Genomic DNA, 21,085 nt, shown 5'->3' with positions numbered 1-21,085 from the left:
GGAGCCACAGCTGTAAAAGCTGCTGGTCATGATGTCGGTTTGGATATGTGGTTAGAGGGAAACATGAAGATGAAACCAGGAGATGTCCTTACTGAATCATCAGAGCTGAACAGGTGATGGAGAAACAGGTTTACCTTTTAGGTGACATGAATGAGTTGAAGGGAAGTTATGAACTGAGATAAATAACACCAGGATCCTTTGTAGCTGACGGCTGGTAACTGTGCAGGGGTGGATCTAGCAAAGTGTCGCCAGGGGGCCAGGTAGGGCATTAACAGGGAGAGGGGGGCACAAAGAAGTACTTTTCTTTGTTATTCTCATTTCAAATATCTAGTTTTTAATTAAAAAAAATTACCTGAATCTTACAACTAAAGTTTAACTAAAATGTATAGAAACCCATTATTGTATGTAGTAAATATTACGTCTAATGTACAACCTAGTAAGTTATAGTACTTTTTTCTTTGGGAAGGTACCATCTGTGCAGTCTGCAATTCTGTTGAAGAAAGATGTTGAATCTATTTAATTATTGTAGAAAAATAATTGGTTTCTATGCATTTGTTTTACACATACATTAAATTAAAGTTGATTATGTCAATTAAGCATCATGAGGCAGAGGGTGGGGGGTGGTTCCCTATTTTTTTTTTTTTTGCTACAACCTATTAGTTAGGTTGTTCAATATTTCTGCTAAATGCTGTTTAGAATACTAGAATAGGGAGGAATAGGATGGCGTAGGTTTAAGTTTATTCGATTGATACATTAATACCAGCGAGATGGTGTACATCACTGTCACAACAGTGTTTGTTTTCATTAAAGGGCTTTATGGCTTTTCCTATAATACCTGGTGGGCCGGTCTCTAGTCCACCTCTTATTCCAGTTTTTTAAACCTTAGCTCTGCTGTAAGGTTAACTAATTATACAGTCTGCTCGCCACAGTTCTTCCTCCTTTCTCCTGCTTCTGTGCGGTGAACTGTGTAGTGAGTTAGACAAAGCAGCAGCTTCATCCCAGTGTGACCGTCAGGCTTCAGTGTTTTGGGGTTTTTTTTTATATTAAAATCTCGATCTCAGGCCTGAATCTGCATATCAGTCAGCATGTGTCTTTGTAATCTCATCTTCTTGCTTTAAGATGCTCATACTGGAGAACAGTCTTGTCCTATGTGGCAGAAATTAAATGGACACAAGTGAATACTTGGAAAAGCATTGAAAGGTTATTTGAATTTAGAAGATGGGCAGACAGCTAGACAAGATATTTTTATAATGTGTGTGTGCTATCATGGCTATTTGGTTTCTGAAATGGGTTCTTTAATTTCATGCATTCAGAGTTATTGAATATCATTCACAAGCATGTATATTGTCACATGTTAACCGGTAGATTAAAATTATAGGGCTTCCTCATCAAAGCATTTTTTGTGATAGCAAAAAACTTCAAATAGCTTCTTTTAACTGTGTGAGGGACCTCCAAAGCAGGTGAGTTTATTTAAACATTTTTTTTATAAATCATCCTACAGCTATTTCAATATGACACTATCATAATATACATTTGTAGGTAAAAGTTGAAGATATCCTACCTGCTCCTCCCGTTTGCCTAGAGTGCTTTAAAATTAGATTTGTTGATTGGCAACAAGTTGGTTGTTAAGTCCCTCTGCAGCCTCTAATCTCCTCAGTGTGTTCAGCTGGTGCTAATTGGCCACACCTAGTCAGGTGTTTATCAACATAAAAGCATACCTGAGGCAGGCTTTCAGGGAGCTCACTTGTCTTTGCCTTGGTGGCACCAGCCATTTTAACCAACCTGGTTTTCCATTTTAAGAAAAAACCTCTTCTCACTAACACTCTGGTATTCATCTTTTCTTTTTTTTTAATGAAAAGATGAATACCAAAGATGAATACCAAAGATGAATACCATGTATAAAAGGCTGTATCCAGCCTTTTATACATGTAGTCATGTTGGCTGTATATTTAATCATTTAAACCCAGTGTCCACAAAACAAGAAATATGCAGTTCTATGGAAATCACAATAGGATTAGATTTGATTGAAAATCATACAAAGACAACATGTCATTGTATTTAATTTTGAACTTAATGTCAGCAACTGATTATAAAAAAGTTTGACAAAATGAAACAAATTAATTGATTAATTAAAAAAATACTTTGTGTAAAATCTCACATATAATTGGTATTTCTATTGATCTAGAGAGATTACATTATAGAGGGTGAGTCTTGTATGAGCAAAGGTAGAGTGGTTTTCATCACAGAGAGTATCTGGAGAAATATTTCAGAATAACAGCCTCATCTTAGGGACCAGGTGTCAGTTCATTAACAAAGTGAATGCAGTTTAAAATTCTACCACACAGAGAAAAAGAGTATTTAAGGCAGAAGATAGCCCATTGACTGTATTGTTAAAGCACAAGAGCACACAGTATGGGTAGCTTACACGTCTGTGAACCATTTCTGTTGCATAATATCTAAACCCTTTGCAGCAACATCACCTGTCAAACAGGTAATGCCATTTTCACAAAAGGTCTTGTTGATTTTGGCAAGAGAGTGCCACATTTTCCAAGTATTATAATTACATGGTTATGTAGGGGAGGAGCCTATGTGTTAAACTGGACTGGTTGCAGCCCTCTGAAAATATTTGATCAAGTATAAACAAACAATACAAGAAAAGAGGCCTCGAAGTACTGAAGGTGACAGCAGCATGAGCGTGGTTGAGAGTTCCAGTTCACTGATTTGAATTTGCAGAGGTGAACCGCAAAGAGTGTTCAGCTATAGCTGTCTGTTCTCCAAACTTACTTTAAGGCTAAACTGTCCTGTTTATGATTGCCATTGGATTTGTTTTTCCAGTTGCAAAAAATGCCCATTGAGTCTGGTATGACCAATCAAAATGAGAAGAGAGGTTTTTATCAGTACAGTAGGAGTACACAGCATGGGTGGCATGCATGTGAACCATTTATGCTCAGTGATATTTTTTTAAAACTACAGCAGTTGTTCACTTCACACTTTACTGTTTGTGGGTTAAAAAAAAAAAAGATGTACTGCAACACAGTGTTTAGCATGGGCCTGTCCTCACTTTTTCTAAACATGTCACTGGTCTCAAATTCAAAGCAAGCATATCATTAAAAAAAATCTTAGTTTTAACATTTGATTGATTTTTATTTTACATGTGGTGTGTTAACGATTTGCAAACCACTGCCTTCAGTTTTAATGTACCACAGAATTTCATCTTCTGCAACAGTTTCACCTCAATATTGTATAATGTTTCAGTGGTAATACGGCTCTGCTTAATAGTAGATGCTCAACCTGAAAAACGAGTTTTAAGGGGAGAGAAAGAGACGACACAAACTGGTGCATATCCATTAAAACTCACTCACTATTAATTCAGTTTGTTTGCGCTTACAAACATTGACACAGCCAAAATTACTACAAATTCATATCCACATAATCCAGTTTTACTAGTGTGACTCACTTTTTGCCTTGGAAGTATTCTCTGAGCTTCCTGGATTGGCTTGTAATGTAAAGGCCAGTGAGTAAGCATGCAAATTTGCCTCACTGAAACTGTCCCCCGGCACTTATATCATGTTTCCAGAGTTTCTCAGGTTCTGCAAAACCTGCTCCAGACTTTAGCTTAATCTTGATTTGTTTTCCTTTTCTCTGTTCTTGTTCAGTGTTGGCTACGGTCAACGAAAATTCAAATGACTACGAGGAGCCAGACTTGTTTGGTCCCGCTGGTCATCGAATGAACCCACCAGAGAGGGTAAGAAATTGTTAATCGGACCACTCCCAGGCTTTTCGGCTCTTTCTTTCCTCTTGCTATATCCTGTGAATCATTCCCGCTTCCTCCAATAGGATATGTCCCTGCAAGTGCCAAATTACACAAAGAAGCGGCCGAGTTCTCTTTGCAGTGACGATGGAGTGCTCGACGATTATGAGTGAGTCACTCATAAAACAACACAAATGCAAACCTTATACAGAAAGTGAAATACAAACACACTGTTTGCAGGGTTTTGTTTCCCTTTGGTTGCTGATTATTCTGAATGGCTGTAACTTGGGAGGTAGAGTATTGATCCACCAATCTACTAATTAGGGGTGGGGGAAAAAATCGATACTGTGTAGTATCGTGATATTTTGTTTGCTAATAATGTATCGATACAGGGACAGCAGAAATCGATATTTTGTTACAAAAAAAGTTTTTGTGGACTGGAACATGCTCTGACTTCAGAGCATGTTGATCCTTTTTCTGAGCAAGAATCCTTCACTGTCCAAATGTGTTTAACTTTTTTTATGGCAGCAATAAACATGACAGTTTACTTATTTTAATTTAAGACATGTTTTATTTTAATTAAGTTTAAAACTTTTTTATTTAATGTAAAATTATATTTTGTTTTAATTTACTTTCAAATTCTTCAGTTGCTGAAGGGGCTGCATAGTTTTCACAAATTGCATAGTTCAGAATAGCTATAATTGTACCAGATGGTTGCATTCAGTTAAGTTGGACTAGACTGTAATACAAACCGTTCAGTTTGTCAACAATAAAACTGACTGAGATGAGAGAAAGACTGAGTGCGAGACTTTGATATTAGATAAAATGAATATTGATAAAGTTTTTTATGTACAGAATGTGAATATCGCAAAATAGTTAAAAAAATTGCAATAATATCGTATCGTGCGTTAAGTATTGTGATAATATCGTATCGTGGGATGTATGGTGATTCCCACCTCTACTACTAATTGGTCAGTGATCGATTCCACAGCTACTCTAGTCTGCATGTTGAAATATCCTTATTACTGAACCCCGAGAGTGTTTGTGTGAATGTTACACAAGGCGCTTTGGGTGTTGAGTTAGAATAGAAATGCACTATATAAGTACCAGTCCATTTATTGCAGTGTTTGTGTAAGTTAATTTGAGACATGCTGATCTAATCTTTGATCTTCACCTCTTTTGTGTAATCTCTTAAAATTATATTGTTACACAGTTAGCTTTGTCAAAACTTTTGCACAACTTGTCTGACTTAAACTTTGATGAAAAATGAAGTTTGTTTCTTATGAAGTTTGTGTGATGTTTCTTTCTTTTTCCTTTTCTGTTTGCGTGTGTCTGTGTGTGCGCACACGTATAGGTATGAAGGGAGTCTCCACAGCCAGCAAGGCAGTTTTTACCTACCAAACACTGGTGTTTTGGCTTCCACCATGAAAGAAGACACTTCTCAGCTTTCTGCTGTCATCAAGATGGGTTGGCTGGACAAGAATCCACCTCAGGGGTATAATAATGATGATGCTTAAAAAAATCAGAGAATATATATTACAGAAATATTTGAATTAAAAAACAAACACAGGGCAGCGATATTTGCTTTTTTATTCGGTGTTCTGTCTGTCCTCATCCACAGGGCTATTTACTACCAGAGACGATGGGTAAAGCTAGATGCTGACTACCTGAGATACTTTGACACTGACAAGGTAACAAAACAAATGCATCCGAAAACTCAGTGATGTGTTCAGACACAAGCACAGAACGGAAGCGCTGTTTTTGTGTATGACTCTGTCCAGGAGATACTGTTGACATACTAAATAGGTATTGATCATTTTTAGGGCTGCAATGATTCTTCGGGTAATGTGAATAGCTTTATTATAAAACTCTTCAGCTGTTACTATGTAAATGTGACCTTTTCACCCACATTTACCACTAAAAATAGGCCTGCAGTAGAAACGTGTCTTGGAGCACTCGTGGAAATAAAAAGTATGACAATATTAAGGCCAAGCAGCTTCCAGTTTAAAAAAAAAAAAAAAAAAAAAAAAAAAAAAAGACTCGTAACAGAACAGCAGTAATGAGAGTCCTTCATCAAACCTGAAGAAAAACAAACTTTGGAAATGCTCCCATGCACTGCTGTTTGTTTTACAGTGAAAATCGATAGTAAAGTTACAGGAGTTAAAGTAAAAAATGCAGATGAGCCATTATTAAGGCTGATGGGCAGGGGCGAGTCTAAAGAGGAGCATGGGGTGTAAGTGAGTTACATTATTTTGCAGATTTGGATTAATATAAAATCTTAATTTGATTTAAATTTTATTCTGTAATTAAAATTGTGTCAGTGCTGTTAAGTTTGACATTATTATTAACGTTAATTATTTATTGTGCACCATCAGAACATCTGTCTTCTGCAGCAGGAAACGTTACATCAAAGCAAAGGGCAAGCCTCAGTTCTGAGAATGTTGATGTCCTCGCTTTTGTGTGACAGCCACCATAAACTCTTTTAAAGGGTCACACATGCGCACACATTAACTAGATACACTCCTCTTAATGTCAGAGAAACCTCCACAAATGCTGAGCAAAGGCATCTTTTTTATACCTTAGTTTAGTGTGCATGTATATCTTATGTCATTTGACACCAATGTACTTGTTTTTAGTTGTTTGTGGGGGTTTTTTGCATTTATGAAAATGTTTTAATAAATATGACTTTTAATGGTACGTAAATACAATGAAGGTGTTTTTTCATAGTTATATGCATTTAAATGACCTAAAACACTGCAATTAAATTGGAAACCAATGAGTGGTTAATTTTAAATTTCTTTTAATTCACTGATTGCTTGATTAATTGATGGTTAATTGATGAAATAACTGATCATTAAAGTAATCGATAGCTGCAGCACTAATCTGAGATGCTGAGTGTGTGTTGTGCTATCTTGTGTTGTAGGACGTGTATTCTAAGGGGATCATCTCAACAGCTTTCATCACTAATGTGACCACTGTGGGGGAGCTGAAGTTTGAAGTTGTTACAAACAATCGAACCTTCATCTTTAGGGCTGAAAGTGAAGGTATGTCTGTTCACCCAGCTATATATGTGCTTACACTTGTACAGACAGTTATTTCACATGTCTCAAAATATGCAGTTAACTCAGTTCATATATATTTGTGGGTGCCGATTTTACTACGTACATGTCTGATCTGACATGCGTATGCGCTCTCATTGCAGCTGAACGAAATGAATGGGTGACTGTACTGCAGGATTGCACCAGTGGGCGCCAAAGGCACACTGTCACGAACCCCGGCTCACCTTTAGCCCCAGACTATCAGGGCTACTTGGAGCTAAAAGGGTTACGCTCCAAACTTTACACAGTTGTTGCCTCAGATAAAGTTTTCCTCTACAAAAATATTGATGTAAGAACTCTGGGTGCAGCTGTGTGTACAGATTTGTACTTAAGATAATTGCATTTTGTTTTCTTTACTTTAATGATTGTTAGAATTATAAGAAAATTTTTTTTTTGTTTGTTTGTTTTTGTTTTTTTGATTTGTTGGAACAGTGTGATTTACATTTTATCTTCCATTTCTTACAGGACTATCGTATTGGATTGGGTATCACGTCTATTGAGATGAATGTAGGAAACATTAAGGTCTCAGATCGTCGAAGCTTTGATCTCACCACACCTTATCGCATATTTAGGTATTGTATGCACACAGAAATGAAATCTGCTCTCACACCTTTCCCATGTTTGTGTGACTATCACACCTCTTATTGCAGTAATTAAGCAGTTGGGTTTATATTTACTCAAAACTGTTTATGTGAGATCAACTGTGAGATATACTAATTAGACAGTTTAGAGACGATGATCATTCCTCATTATCAGCATCTGAGTTGCTCTTCAGTTGAGTTGCTGGGTTACAAGGTCATATTGTTTTAGTGAGAACTCTCCCACAGTCCCTCAATCCTCAGCTGGTCGTCTTTCAAGAATGTGAAAAGTCTTTTGTGTGACTGTGTGTGTGCGTGTTTTTGTGCGAAGAAGTGCAGGGGATATGTTTGTGCATGAGCGCATGTGTTGTGTGGTGTGTGGTCTTTTGGCTGACAGTTCACAGCCTGCGCCTGTAGTGCAGGGTCTCAGCATGACAGGATGGGGAAATGTGTGTTTCTGTGGACTAGTGTACTGGCTCTGAGTCTCTTGACTGTAAACATATGTGAAAGAGTCTCATTTTCATTCAGACCTGGTAATAATAAGAAAGGTTGAAGATTTAGAAATGTTTTAAAATAAAAGGAGTTTTTTCTTTCTTTCATTATGTCTACATCAGCAATGTAAATGAAAGAAATTAGTAATAAGAAAAGACAATGATTCAGATCTGGACAAAAATGTAATTCTTTGCCAGTGCTCAGATTTTCCATTACATTTCCAAAACCCAAAAAAATGGCAGTCATCAGTATTTTTGTTGATTTAACTCAGATTTATTTAGTTGTATACTAATACAGCTGATACTGATTTATTCTGAAATTCATGATTCAACTTTTTATTTAAATTGTTAAGCTAATATTATGATTTGTATTTTAAAGTACTGTATTTAGTGTTTTTACTGTATTTAAAGTACTGTATCTGTGGTTTTGTGCTTTTGTTCCCATGTAACATCCAGAAATATTTCAGGGCAGGAAATAATTACTCAATTTATTTCTGTAAAGTATATTTATATGTATTACTAATTTAAGGGAAGATAAACCGAGCGTGCAGCAGACAGGGTGAAAAGAGGAAGCTTGTCTGCCTCTGTGAGTTTATGTGGTTTCCAGGTCTTGAGTATATTTAGCGTAACAACAGCGATCTAAGCGTCATTTCTCACCTTCATGTCAGCGTTAACACTCGTCCATATGCTTGCCTCTCTCCGCAGCTTCATCGCAGAGTCAGAGCAGATGAGAGAGCAGTGGGTGAATGCTATGCGAGACGCGATAGGTGAGGCATTGTCTAACAGCGAGGTGGCTGAGCGGATCTGGGCGGAGTCTAGCAACAGTCTGTGCGCCGACTGTGAAGCACCGAAGCCGGAGTGGGCCGCCATCAATTTGTGTGTGGTGGTGTGCAAACAATGCGCAGGTTTGTGTGTTCTGATTTTGTTTTTGTGCGGTGCTTTGGGCTGTCAGTGTGAATACTTTGTGTTTAGCAGCATTTTGACTTTTTGTTGCTGGTTGCTGAGTATCAGAATTAACATGTGGCTTCCAGCACAAGAGGCATTGTGACTTTGTTTTGTTGTGGCCATCAGTTGTCATAGATGTGATATTTCAGGAAGTTCTTTAGGAAAACACTCCAGTTTAGGACAAATGTTCAGTTGTTCTCAGGGACTATTGAGATGTTAGTGGTCAGAGCTCACTTCTGTTTTTCACTGATACCATTTCCTAAAAAATACTTTTTTGGGCCATTATTAAAGGGCATGATTTTTTTTTTATCACAGGAAATATTAATATTATAATTTAAAGAATCATGATATAAATGTCAGGCTATGTCACCCACTTCTACTACCCACCTTTAAACTCTTGGCCGAATTATGTGTGCTTCCGATAATCGTGTGTGAGGCAGCCATACTTTAGGACTTGTAGCTTCTCTGCGGTCACCTCCGTTTTTGTTGCACCTCTATTTTAGTATGCAGACACTTAATAGATTTTTCTAGTAAATAAAGTCTTTTTCTACTAAGGTGAAATAAGCCTGGACACACATTGATATCAGTGTGTGGTTGGTTGGTTGTGCTGTTTGGCAGAGGCGTAAAACCACAGGGCAGTAATTGTACAGTGCTGTGAAAATGTATTTGACCCTTTGCTAAAACACAATGCTGTTTTTAGGTGACGCTACCTGGCCCTGTGAGAAAGTAATTACCTCCTAAACCTAATGACTAGTTGTAGCCTGCGTGTTCTCTTTGGTCAGCAGTGATTTTTGCCTTGAAATATAAAAAAAAAAATCAATCATTTCACTGCACTTGTTTGTTTTGTTTGTTTTTTGTCTGTTTGTAAAGAGTTATTTGGTTGTCTGTACAGAGCTTATAATATGGTCAAGATTGAACGTGGCTTTAATATGTGTATGTGTGTTATTCCAGGGGAGCACAGAGGACTAGGCCCTAGCATTTCAAAAGTTCGAAGTCTGAAGATGGATAAGAAAGTTTGGACAGAAGAGCTTATTCAGGTACAAATAGAAATTCTCTCTCTAATTAATTGTTGAGACGTTTTTGATATAAAAATTAGAACAGACTCCAAAGACAAGGATTTATGTCCCGTTTCTTTAAATATTTAAAGTCTTAAGATTAATTAACTAGTATGTTCAAATATAATGTTTCTGTAATTAATCATTTTGGAGCTGAGACAGCTTAGTTTTAGTTTCATCTCTGTGGAAGTTTCCGAGGCAGTAGTTACCGGTGGTTTTGTGTGGGTTTCATTATATTGTTTTATAAACCTGCAGGTCAGAAGTGTCAGTAATCTGATCTAGTAAGCGCTACAGAAGAATATTAGAGAAAAATAGAATAAGTGTGTCAAAGGAGCTTGCAAAGAAAAGCGTCTGGACTTCTTTAAGTTACTTGAAGACGTTTCACCTCTCATCCGAGAAGCTTCTTCAGTTCTAAGGTCAAATTTGGCCATTTGACCTTAGAACTGAAGAAGCTTCTCGGATGAGAGGTGAAACGTCTTCAAGCAACTTAAAGAAGTCCAGACGCTTTTCTTTGCAAGCCCCTTTGACTACGATGACCTGGATGACTGAGAACCTTCACAGACAGAATAAGTGTGTGTTTCTTCCTATCCTAGTGTGGAAGTACTTCTCTTCATTTTTTATTTATTTATTTATTTTCCTGTTCACCCTGCCCTTGTCGCAGTTATTCCTGGTGATAGGCAACGAGCGGGCTAACAGTTTTTGGGCAGCTAATGTCCCACCAAGTGAAGCTCTGTCGCCTTCGAGCTGCAGCGAAGAGAGAAGACGCTTCATCAGCAACAAATATCGCCAGGGCAAATACAGGAAGTACCACGCTCTGTATGGAAACCAGAGGGAGCTCAATCACGTAAGTCAAAGTCACAGTTTGCTTGTGATACCGTTGTGTTTAATTCTGAATCTGTGCACTACATTGCCAGAAATTTCTGCTAGTGAGCAGCTGCAAAGTGTAAAGTGACAAGCGAATAGCTGAGTGTGCGGATGGGGCCTTAAAATGTGTCCACATTGGAAGCGACGTGCCAACCGGAAACCAGAGAAAGTGAATGACTTTCCGTAATCTTTCCATGAGGGAAATAACCGCTTGCTATGAGTAGTGGGCGGGGCCCTAAATAAACTTTTCCTGTTTCTGTGTGATTGAAAGTACCAGACTGAAGAATACTGTTGATTAACATATGACCTGATAATAAAGTCACTAGACGGTTACCTAGGCAACCGGAGCCTTGAATGTCACAAACAGCCGGCTCTCGGCTACACGGCTTCAGGATCAGTTTTCCCATTATCCTGTTGGTAGATGAACCTTCATACTAGTCTGAGATGCTGCCCTGGTGCATTATTGCCTTCATTAGGTCATCTGTGTACTTAGCATCATTCGGTGTCCATAAGCCCAGATGAGTCATCCTGTCCCTGCTTAAAAAAAATCCCCCCACAGCATGATGCTGCCACCACCACACTTCCTGGCTGGGATAGTATTGAATAGTGTCTTGTTTCCTTCAGACCTGACTGCTGTTATCATGCTAGAGAATCTCGTTTCTCACAGTATCAGGATCCTTGAGGTTGGGTTTTTTTTTCCTGAATCCCATGCAGGTTTTTGTATGCCTTTCATTGAGGAAAAACTACTGCACTGACAGGAGAAACTTCCAGAAAGGCAGCTATCTCCACACAGGATCTTCTTTTTGGTCACCCCTCCTTCCAAGCCCTTGGTTCCCTGATTGCTTAGCTTGGCAGGCAGCCAGCATTACAAAATGATCCCATTTGTTCCTAATGTCTGTTTAAGAAATATGGGGGGCTAGTGGGAATCCTCAGTGCAGCAGGAATGTTTTTGTTGTCTTCGTCAGATTGGTGCCTCAGCATTCTCTACATGCAGTTTATTTGGACTGGTACTGTGAAGAAAAATTGCATTTCTTGTTATATTACACTGGGGTTGATTGGTGAGTGGAAAAAAATATATTAACAGTTTTGGCATATGCAAAAGCATGCAAAAATGCCTCCTAGGTTTGTCAAATATAAGGCCTGGGGGACAGAGTTGGCCAAGTAAATACTCAAATCCACCCACTAAAAGTATGAAGGTATGCATCGATATTGAGTTTTTAACTGTAGTTGTAAAACAAGTTTTTCAACTTATCCTGCTGATTGATTCCTTCATACGGAATCAAAGTAATTAACTAACATAATTAAACGACAGGGAAGTTTCTGTATTTTCACTATAAGGACATTTTCATTAATGCAAACTTCATATTTTATAAGTACTGGATAGTCTGGGCAATACAGATTTATCATATAGTTTTACTTTGATCTTTACCCCTTAAGATTAAAGTGGGCTGCCTTTGTCCCACTGTGTATAATGAGTTTGACATCCTTGGTTTGCACCTCGAAGTTGATGATTCTGTTCAGAGTTCTTGTTTTGAGCAGTAACTTAAAATAAGATGCAGAATTTCCTTTGAAGCCAATAGAAAGAGCATAAAAATAAGCACGTTCCTTTGTGTAAATACATGGTTAAGATCCTGTGACTGTGGCGAAAGTGTTATTTAACACTTAGATACTTACAGTAAAGCAGCCAGTATGCTTCTGCAGCTGGTTGATCCAGTCTTACAACATTTGACACTTTTCTTGTTTTTAAGGCATTTGTGGGACTTTGTTTGATCGCACTCCAGCTGCAATGGAGTGCAAGTCGGGTTTATAGACTAAAAAAACTGATTAAACTTGTGAAACACGCTCTACCACTTGAAGTAATTTTGCAAACCTCAATTTTAGAGTTGAAGAATTAAAGACTGATTAATGCAGGTTCAGGACTAAACCCTGTGAAATCTGTGCTTCTGAGTCATTTTTTTCAAACTTGCAACTCTGCAAGGTCCCAGAACCGACTCTTAGCAACGACTCTTTTAAATGTGACAACCGCGGTGTCTTTGTGTACTTGTGGTGGGCGAAGCTTTGCTTGAAGATGACACATTATTTGGTTAGTATTGTTTAGAATCAGGAAATGTGAGTGGCCATGGAATGGCCATAGCTTTTATACTGGGCTCCATCATGTGTGATTAATGACTGAGTGTTTCAGACCCAGCTCGGTCACTTCTTAGGAGCTTAACCCAGTTACCGCTAACAATGTGTACAGGTCACAGATAAACTTGGTGTGTAAATGAGTCACATTTAGCACCTGACTGTGAGCTATGTGTTTTTCCCCCTCAAGCCGTTAAGCTTTTACATTGGTGTGTGTGAGTGAGTGTGAGTCACTGTGTTTGGGATGTGCAGAATGAGATAAAGGAAGTTGTTTAGTTTGTAGTTTTAGAAGCAGCTGCTTGTCCTCCTCCCTGATGGCTCCATTTTCTGCTCTTTTCTTATCTCTCTCTTGGGTCTTTGGGACCTATAGAGGACGTGATCTGTTGGACTTTCCTACAGCTTTCATCCCCCCCCCACAAACCCACACACATACCACTCCACCCCCATTTCAGAGGTGATTACTTAAATGGCTGCTCTACTTGTTTGTTTGTTTTTTTCCTGTTCATGAGAAAAATACAGATGAGCATTGCTTCTGCTTCTACTTGGGTGTGCCTTTCAGAAATTGTACACTCTGCACATGTGTCAGCTGGTGACAAAAAAGTGGGTGACAAAAAAGGCGATGTAAGTGTGCAAGAGTGTGAGAGGAAGACAAAAACATGCTTGCACACTCTGTGAGTGCAGCAGCACCCTTAGCTAATTCAGGGTCATTTATCTACTCCTGGCTTTTTAACCCCACTTCTCTTGCTCGCTTCTTTGTTTTTCCTTTTTTCCTTAATGTGACATCATTACTTACTGATTTAACTGGAATGTGCTGTAACTCCACCCCTCCCTCTGTTTTCCTCCTCCTCCTTCTCCTCCTCCTGTCCTACACATTGTTTGGCTCTGACCGCTGAAGAAATTTGATCACTTCACTCCTTGCTCTTTTTTCTTATTTGCAAGTCGTTTATATTTTTTATAATTTTCTTTTTGATTTGAGCTTCAGACTTTTACATTTGCAACTTTTCCGGGCTGTCTTTGTCAACTGACATTCAAATAGCGGACTGACTGACGGGAACTGAGAACTTCCAGGTTGGGCTATGTATAAGAGGGGAGCTGTAGGACAGGGTAGTGAAAATATGCCTTGTTTTTGCAGCTCTCTGAGTCCTTTTAGGCTAGCTCTGTTAAGAAAAAGAGCACAACCTTGTATTTCAGTGGTGGTTCGTTTAAAGCGATGTGTGGAAGTGGATTTTAGATCTCTGACAGTATGTGTGTGCAGTCATGTGCTTGAATGTGTCTGTGGGAAACATTTTTGTGTTGACACTATGGGGACTGCAGCACTGCAGCTCTGTGTTAGTGAGACATTAGAGCTATTGTGTGTCTGTTTTTTGTTTTTTTTCTCTGGAGTGAGCTGCAACACATTGAAATGCACATGAATTTGCCTGCGTGGGCATGGTTGTGTGCCTTTTCTGTATTTGGTCTGTACTGCTTTCTTTTTGTGTGCTTGTATGTTTCCATCTGTAAATCATGATCGTCGTCTCCTGTTTTGTCTCTTTTGGTTCCTCCTCTGTTGTTACTGTGGCTTCCTAATTTTTCTCAGTTGCATCAAGTAGTGAACTCTAGCTGTGACCACAGTTTTACACTGGGTTTCTTATTCCCTGGAAAAACCATACTCTGCATTTCCTTCTTACAGAAACAAAACAGATGCAGTTGTAGGCACAACTGCATCTGTTTTTAGGAGACATCTATTGAATGTTAGTCACCTGCATGTTAAGAATAAAGTAACAGTCATCCATGAGTTGTTCTTCCTCTGTGGCGTTGCCATCTTCCTGTTAAACAGTTTGAAGCTTTTTATGGCCTTTAGGTTGACATTAAAGGCTTTGTTGGCTCGTGGTTTCCTTGAAAGGGAAGAAGTGACACAGCATAGATGACGTTTCATAATGAAGTGCACAGTGTGACGTAGAGTTGTTTAATGCAGACAGTTTGATAGTCCCTCTGTGTTTGTGCCGAGTTTGAGTTGGGGATAGTTGTCATAGTTTAACTTTTTTTCATAACTTTGTGGCTATTTTAGTGACATTTGAGAAAATAAAGCAATCGGTTATTGAAAAGTTGACGGCCACTCTCCTTTCCCAGGTCTCCTTGACTGTGTGCTGTTGGCTATCAGCATGTTGTTGGTATTTTATCATAGCAAACTAACAACTAAGGTACAGGATTAAAAATCTCTTTACGGCCTTGTTTTTTATGCTTTTAAAGTTTTGTAATTGGATTCCTAATAAGAAGAACTCTTCATCGCTTACCTTCTCCTTTTGTTTATTTTCTGCTTTTGCTCATTCTTCCTATTTAATTCTTCTGTTTTCCAACCATTCCCATCATGTCCTCATTCACACTTTAGGATTTCGGGTTATAAATCCTTTCGATTTCTACAGGGAGATTGGCTCAACATGTGATCTCCTTTCTTGTTTATTTTGCAGTGCTTTTTTCCCCCTCCCTCCTTTTTTTTGTCTGGAACTCTGAAGGAAAATGATTTTTCCTTCAAATCATTTTTTTTCCTCTGCCCTCCTTTTTCTGTCTGGATTTTCACCTCCCTGACCATCTCCCTCTCTCTTTAAGCTACACACGGTGAGGTAATGATGGAACATATGCGAATAGCTCTTTCTCATCTGGATTTAATATATGCACGTACATACACATCTGTAAGTGTGGGTGTAGTTTGGGGTATTTTGTGCTAAAGTCTACACAGCAAAGCCTGCATGTGTTAGTATCGCTGTCTGTACATAGGTTGAGTTTCTAGCCAAAAACAATCTGTCTCTGATTAATGTGGCTGACTGAAATGCTTTCATCTTCTTTTCACAATATTTTTCTTTCTTCCTTTCCCTCCCTCATCTTCCTTTTCCTCCAGTTCAGCCCCATACAAATGCAGAGGCCAGATGGAGGCCTATGTTTTTTTTTTTTGTTTGTTTTTTTTGACACGCCCAGATAAAAATCTCTCTGCCTCTGTCTCTCTTGGGAAATTCTGCAAAATTCTTGAATTCCCTTCTCTCTGTGTGCGTTATTACATTACTGCCTGTTTCATCGGCAGCAGATGTTGAAGGGTGAGGTTTCTTAACACTCAAACAGCCCATTTCCTCATTGTACTTCATTCTGATAGGTTCAATTTTCCTGGACAGAAGAAAAGGCTGTTGTCATATTACTGTACACTGGCTCTTTGCACAGCGTAGGTGTCCACATGTATGTCCACATGGGATGAAGCCGAGCACTGATTTTTTTCCTCTGTTCTCTTTGTGCATTGTTGTGTACGGACCGCACACATACACATGCAAATATATCAGCACAGAGCATAACACACTTATTTGTTGATGGCAGAGTATTGTCTGTGAGCTGCTTTGTGCTTGTGGTCAAACAAGAGTTCGGATGACTGTGTTTGTTGGGCTGCAGTGGCATCTTCATTGCAGGCCGGTACAGCTAAACAGTGTGGTCATTTTGATGTTGTTGACCAAAAGTGGAAAAATTTGGTTGCCATCAGTGATAAAGAGCAGGTTACACCCATCTTTTTATTTGTTGTGTATAGTTTTATAACATTTTCAAGTTGCCTTAAATCTTTTTAAAGATTTAAAGACCAAAAACTTCATCTACTTGGGCATGAAAACCAGATCATGGATGGATTTTTAAGGAAAAATACAGCCTGTTTTACTGATTTTGGGCCTCACCCTGGAGAAAAAAAATTACTAGTGATATTTTAAGCAGCTCTTTAGAGCGCCCTGAATTTTGTTTGCCAAATCTTTCAGTGCTTGACCCGGTCTGCAGCTGCACTCCGACTCATTGGACTGAAACAAAGCCAGACTGCGTAATGTCTCAGGATCTGTGGCTTTGGGAATGGGAAGTGCTGTCACTCTGGCAAACAACCCCATTTATAATTCTTGATGCTTTAAATTCTCTCAACTCATCGGTGCTTTGGCAGTTTGTCTTTGTGTTTTTTGGGTTTGTGTGGGTGTAGCTTTTGCAATTCTAATCTTTGCTAATTGCCTTGTTTGTTTGTGTGTGTGTAAGCTCAGTAGTGCTTAAATAGAGGAGGGGCTCTGTCTGTGTGTGTGTGCACTGGGGAATTTCTCAGTCAGACCCAAAAGAGCTTATTGCGTTTAACTGAAGACAGACATGCATGGGTGTGTATTCTCTCTTCTTCTTTCCTTGTACTCAGGGTTAGTTTGTTGTTTATAGTCTAAAGCAGTGTTGTGGAACTTATTTATATGAGTGAACACCAGTTATATTCATCATCGTTCCAGCGAGTTAGCACAATGCTGATTACGTCTTTCTTAACTTGTGCTGCATTCCACCTGCCTGAGTTTTAAATTCCTGCGCTGGTTTACCAGTAATGGCACATCAGTCATCGCTCATGAGCTATTAATAAGGAGAGATGATGGCAACAGAAATATGACACAAAAGCTTCTTTGTAAGCACGTTAAAAATGTTTGTGTGATCACTGCCAGGAAAGTTCCCTACTGCAGGTAAAGACATCTGGACCTGTCACGATAGTTCTGTCCTTGGTGGTGTTGTCGGGGGTTAAATGAGACGTGTAATATCAGGGTGCATGTAGATTTTAGGGTTGCCATAGCGGTACGTATGCCTACATTGCAAAGCAGACATTTTTTTCTTCTAAAGATTAGTTTTTGGGCATATTTAGTCTTTATTTGACAGTAGAGCAGCGAAGACAGACAGAAAAACCAGATGAGAAAGAGAGAAAGCGAGGACACGCAGCACAGGGCCACAGGTCAGACTCAAACCCAGACCACTGCACTTTAGCCATGTGGCATATAGTTACCTTCTCACCCACTGAGCTAAACAGGCTCCCGAAAGTCTGAGCCTTCCTATGAGATTCAAGAATGCTCAGCTTACAAAAATATATTGTAAAAAAAATAAATAAATAATTTCTGTTTTGTTTTTAGATTTCCATTCAGATCAGGTTTTTGACACTAGTCCTTTGTGTCTCCAGCTTAACCTTTTGCTGCACAGCTTCCATTACATCCAAGGATGTAATAAAATTACTGAAGATTCCTTCAAGTTATATCAGTGACGAGGAAACGACTGCAAACAATTGTGCAGTCATGCACAAAGAGTACAAAGTGATAAATACATAAGCTAGGACTTATAATCTAATCATTCCAAAATGGCTCGAGGACACCTGAGAATAGTTTGTATATAGTTTAACCAGAGTAATCTACAGTTGCGGTAAATCCCAAAATAAAATAAGTGGAGATTGCTGTTGACACTGCAATGTTTGTTATTCAATAAAAACACAGATTATACTTTAATGTTTTTTAAATCTATTTGGAAGGAGGAGTGGAGCAGTGTTGACAGTAAAGCATGAGGGTTCTTGGGCAAAAGGCCGTGCAGGTTTTAAAGCCCACATACGCTGACAGACAAACACGCAGTTTGTTTGGCGTGCAGAAGTTCACTTCATTCTGAAAACTGAAAGAACTTCAAACAACATGATTCGAACCTTTTCAGCTGCAGCAGGATCACAGTCTTAAAACCCTTTGTTAGTTTTTTCATTAGTCTTGTATTGTAGATTTCTTTCTTAAAAAAAACAAAAGCAACTCCTTTTTCTTTATTACCTTAAATGCTTCTCAAGTCGATGCTCTCATCCTGTTCTCCATATTTCCTTCATTCCTTGTCTTAATTTCATCTCACACCCTCATTTCCTTCCCTGCTTTGCTTTAATTGTTGTCCATGTTTAACTGTGTTAAGTCATAGTTAATGTTGATCCAACCTTTTTGGTCTCCTACTTTCTGAGCAATGCAGTTCTTTTTATGTCTATAACAAATAAATGATATGTCTGCATTTGGAGGTAAAATGAATTTCAGTTCAATATTTGCACTATAAAGCTAGAAATCGTTGCCAAGAAACGGTACACAGTTGTTTCCGCCTGTTATTTTTGTACACGAGCGTTTACTCGTGTGTCTCCTTGTCTGTTGCTCTCCCCTTTTCTCCAGGCTCTTTGTATAAATGTGCAGTGCAGCGATGTACTGGAGACGCTGAGCCTGATTTTCTGCGGTGCAGATGTGAATTGTTCAACTGGGCTGGAAAGTCAACCCTCCCCCCTCTCCTTGGCCACCGCACACTCGCAACCCCTACAGGCCGAGTTATTGAACCATAATCTGAACACAGGTACAGTATGCGTGCAAGCTCAGGGTCCCAAGCACACATTTGTTTTTAATGGACTGAGTAGAGCTTTCATGAAAGAGTTTGTTAAAGTATTGATTTAAAAAAAATAACATGTTTTTTCACAAAGCACTTGTCAAAACACAGCGTGCTTTATAGGCAGGCAGATTCTGGAAACGAGAACAGACTGGAGGGATACGTTAAAAAGGATCTTATACAAAGCAGTTGGCTTTGTAATTTGGATCTTCTCAGTTAGGTCATTAAAAAATTGTGTTTCCCTGACATTAAAATTGTTTTTGCTTCAGTAATCAACAGGATCTTGAACCATGCTTTCAAATAATGAGTGGACTCTTAATATCAATTCTGCAATCCAAGAAGTTTGAATGCTTATTAAGCTCTAAGTGAGAGCAGAATGCAGCGATTTACTGAACCTGTAATCAGTTGAACAGTGTTTCTCCAGTCTTGCTTCACATAGGAGGTGCTCCTTGTTGCCCACTGTTGTGTCTTTCATTTTCTAAATGTGTGACATGTTTTTAGTGGGTCACAGGTCTGGATTGCAGGCAGGCTAGTTTAGAGGCATGTTGTTGGTGTAAAGCGTGTTTAGCTTTTGTTTAAGAGCCCCCTGATTCTAGTTAACAGAACTTTTAAAAAGTCATTGACTCACAGTCTTGTAAACATCAAAAGTCTCAATAAACACTCCCATCAAACCCTCATCAGGCAAGTTGTAATACTTTGTATCATTTGTTAGTTGACATTTTTTTCTAAAGTCTACTTTTTATTTTATAGTGAACTAAGATGTGGTTTAGGTTAGTTTTTAGTTAATATATAATCTTGGCTCTATAATAATCTTGGTATTAGCAATGAGGTAATTTAGAAATTGGTTGATATTTGGTGACGTCAGATGGATCAAGGCACTGACATTTTAAGAGTGGCTGACTACAGTCATAGCAAAATTTAGTTCAACTATGAGGTAAGAACTCAAAGCAGAGTCTTGAGAAACGAGGGAGGGGCCATTTCAACAGGGTTTAAAAGTTTAAGAGACCGTAAGAGTGTGTCGTAAACACTTCTTTACTTTCATACAAATTCTTTACAATGTTTTTCTGTAGAGCTACCACGGTTAGAGGAGGTGGATGCTATGGACCCAGAACCTTACCCACTACCTCCTTCCGTGTCTCACAATGGCTTCCTATTCAAAACTGCATCCATGGCTCGGCCAGTCACAGAGCGCAAGGCCAAAGAGGGTAAGCACAAACACTCTACAACAGCAACACTTACCACAAGAAGAAAGAATAGTTAAAGTGATTGTCACTATTATGCTTGGCAAATATTTATTTGTCTATCAATATAGAGTTCAGTCGTCGCTGGTGCACGCTAAATGATGGCGTTTTCAGCTACTACGAAAGTGACAAGAACTCAAACCCAAATGGAGCTCTCAAGGCTTCAGAGATTGTGTGTTTGGCTGCCGACAACGATGACAAACATGGGTACGCAAACACCCACACACTGTCTGTCGTAAATGCACATTTACAGCAAAAATGCAATGACACCTTGTAATGTTAAGCGAGATGAATCGTATGTCTCCCCCTTCTCTTTCTTAAATTTCCCAGTGTCTGCTCTTCTAACCTCCTTTTTTTTTTTTTTTTTTTTTTTCTTCAACCCCCAGGTATAACCATACATTTGAAATTTATACAGAGTCTGAGCGTCTCTACCTGTTTGGCACTGATGACTCAGAAGTCAAATCCCAGTGGGTCAAGTCTATCGCCAAGGTAACAATCAAATACATATATTCAGCTTAACGGAGAGATTTGTGATTTTTCTTTATTTCTAGTCAAATAAGAAAGCTCTTATAAGTGGTGTTAGCAGATTAAGCTTGGTGTCAGTGATCAGGACAGTGCTCGCTGTTGTTTATTTTATCAAAGCACAACTTTCTTTACGACTGACGTGATCGTGTGAAATGAAACAACAGTCATTTTATCTCAACGGCTGAAAGGGCGAAGTGTGTGCACTCAAGTTTCATTAGTTATTGTGAGACCAGTCAGATGTGTCA

At 38.8% G+C, this 21,085-nt stretch overlaps 1 protein-coding gene across 5 annotated transcripts in view; it reads left to right on the top strand.

The window, feature by feature from the left end:
- arap1 (ArfGAP with RhoGAP domain, ankyrin repeat and PH domain 1) overlaps window positions 1-21,085 on the top strand; it is a 62,430-nt gene that overhangs the window by 20,407 nt on the left and 20,938 nt on the right. For all 5 annotated transcript variants that reach the window (XM_084951374.1, XM_084951371.1, XM_084951373.1 and 2 more), the window contains 14 exons: window positions 3,657-3,745; window positions 3,838-3,920; window positions 5,106-5,246; window positions 5,373-5,442; window positions 6,675-6,795; window positions 6,954-7,138; window positions 7,315-7,421; window positions 8,624-8,823; window positions 9,815-9,900; window positions 10,580-10,762; window positions 18,870-19,044; window positions 20,145-20,279; window positions 20,387-20,522; window positions 20,702-20,804. In XM_084951374.1, coding sequence (XP_084807500.1) covers window positions 3,657-3,745; window positions 3,838-3,920; window positions 5,106-5,246; window positions 5,373-5,442; window positions 6,675-6,795; window positions 6,954-7,138; window positions 7,315-7,421; window positions 8,624-8,823; window positions 9,815-9,900; window positions 10,580-10,762; window positions 18,870-19,044; window positions 20,145-20,279; window positions 20,387-20,522; window positions 20,702-20,804 — 1,814 coding nt within the window. The remainder of the gene's footprint in view (window positions 1-3,656; window positions 3,746-3,837; window positions 3,921-5,105; window positions 5,247-5,372; window positions 5,443-6,674; window positions 6,796-6,953; window positions 7,139-7,314; window positions 7,422-8,623; window positions 8,824-9,814; window positions 9,901-10,579; window positions 10,763-18,869; window positions 19,045-20,144; window positions 20,280-20,386; window positions 20,523-20,701; window positions 20,805-21,085) is intronic.

This window comes from Perissodus microlepis, chromosome 14 (assembly GCF_051167445.1).
Source record: "Perissodus microlepis isolate ML-2025 ecotype Zambia chromosome 14, ASM5116744v1, whole genome shotgun sequence".
Classification (NCBI taxonomy): domain Eukaryota; kingdom Metazoa; phylum Chordata; class Actinopteri; order Cichliformes; family Cichlidae; genus Perissodus; species Perissodus microlepis.
The sequence above is the reverse complement of the archived record's forward strand: the minus strand, read 5'-3'. Positions and strand labels throughout refer to the sequence as shown.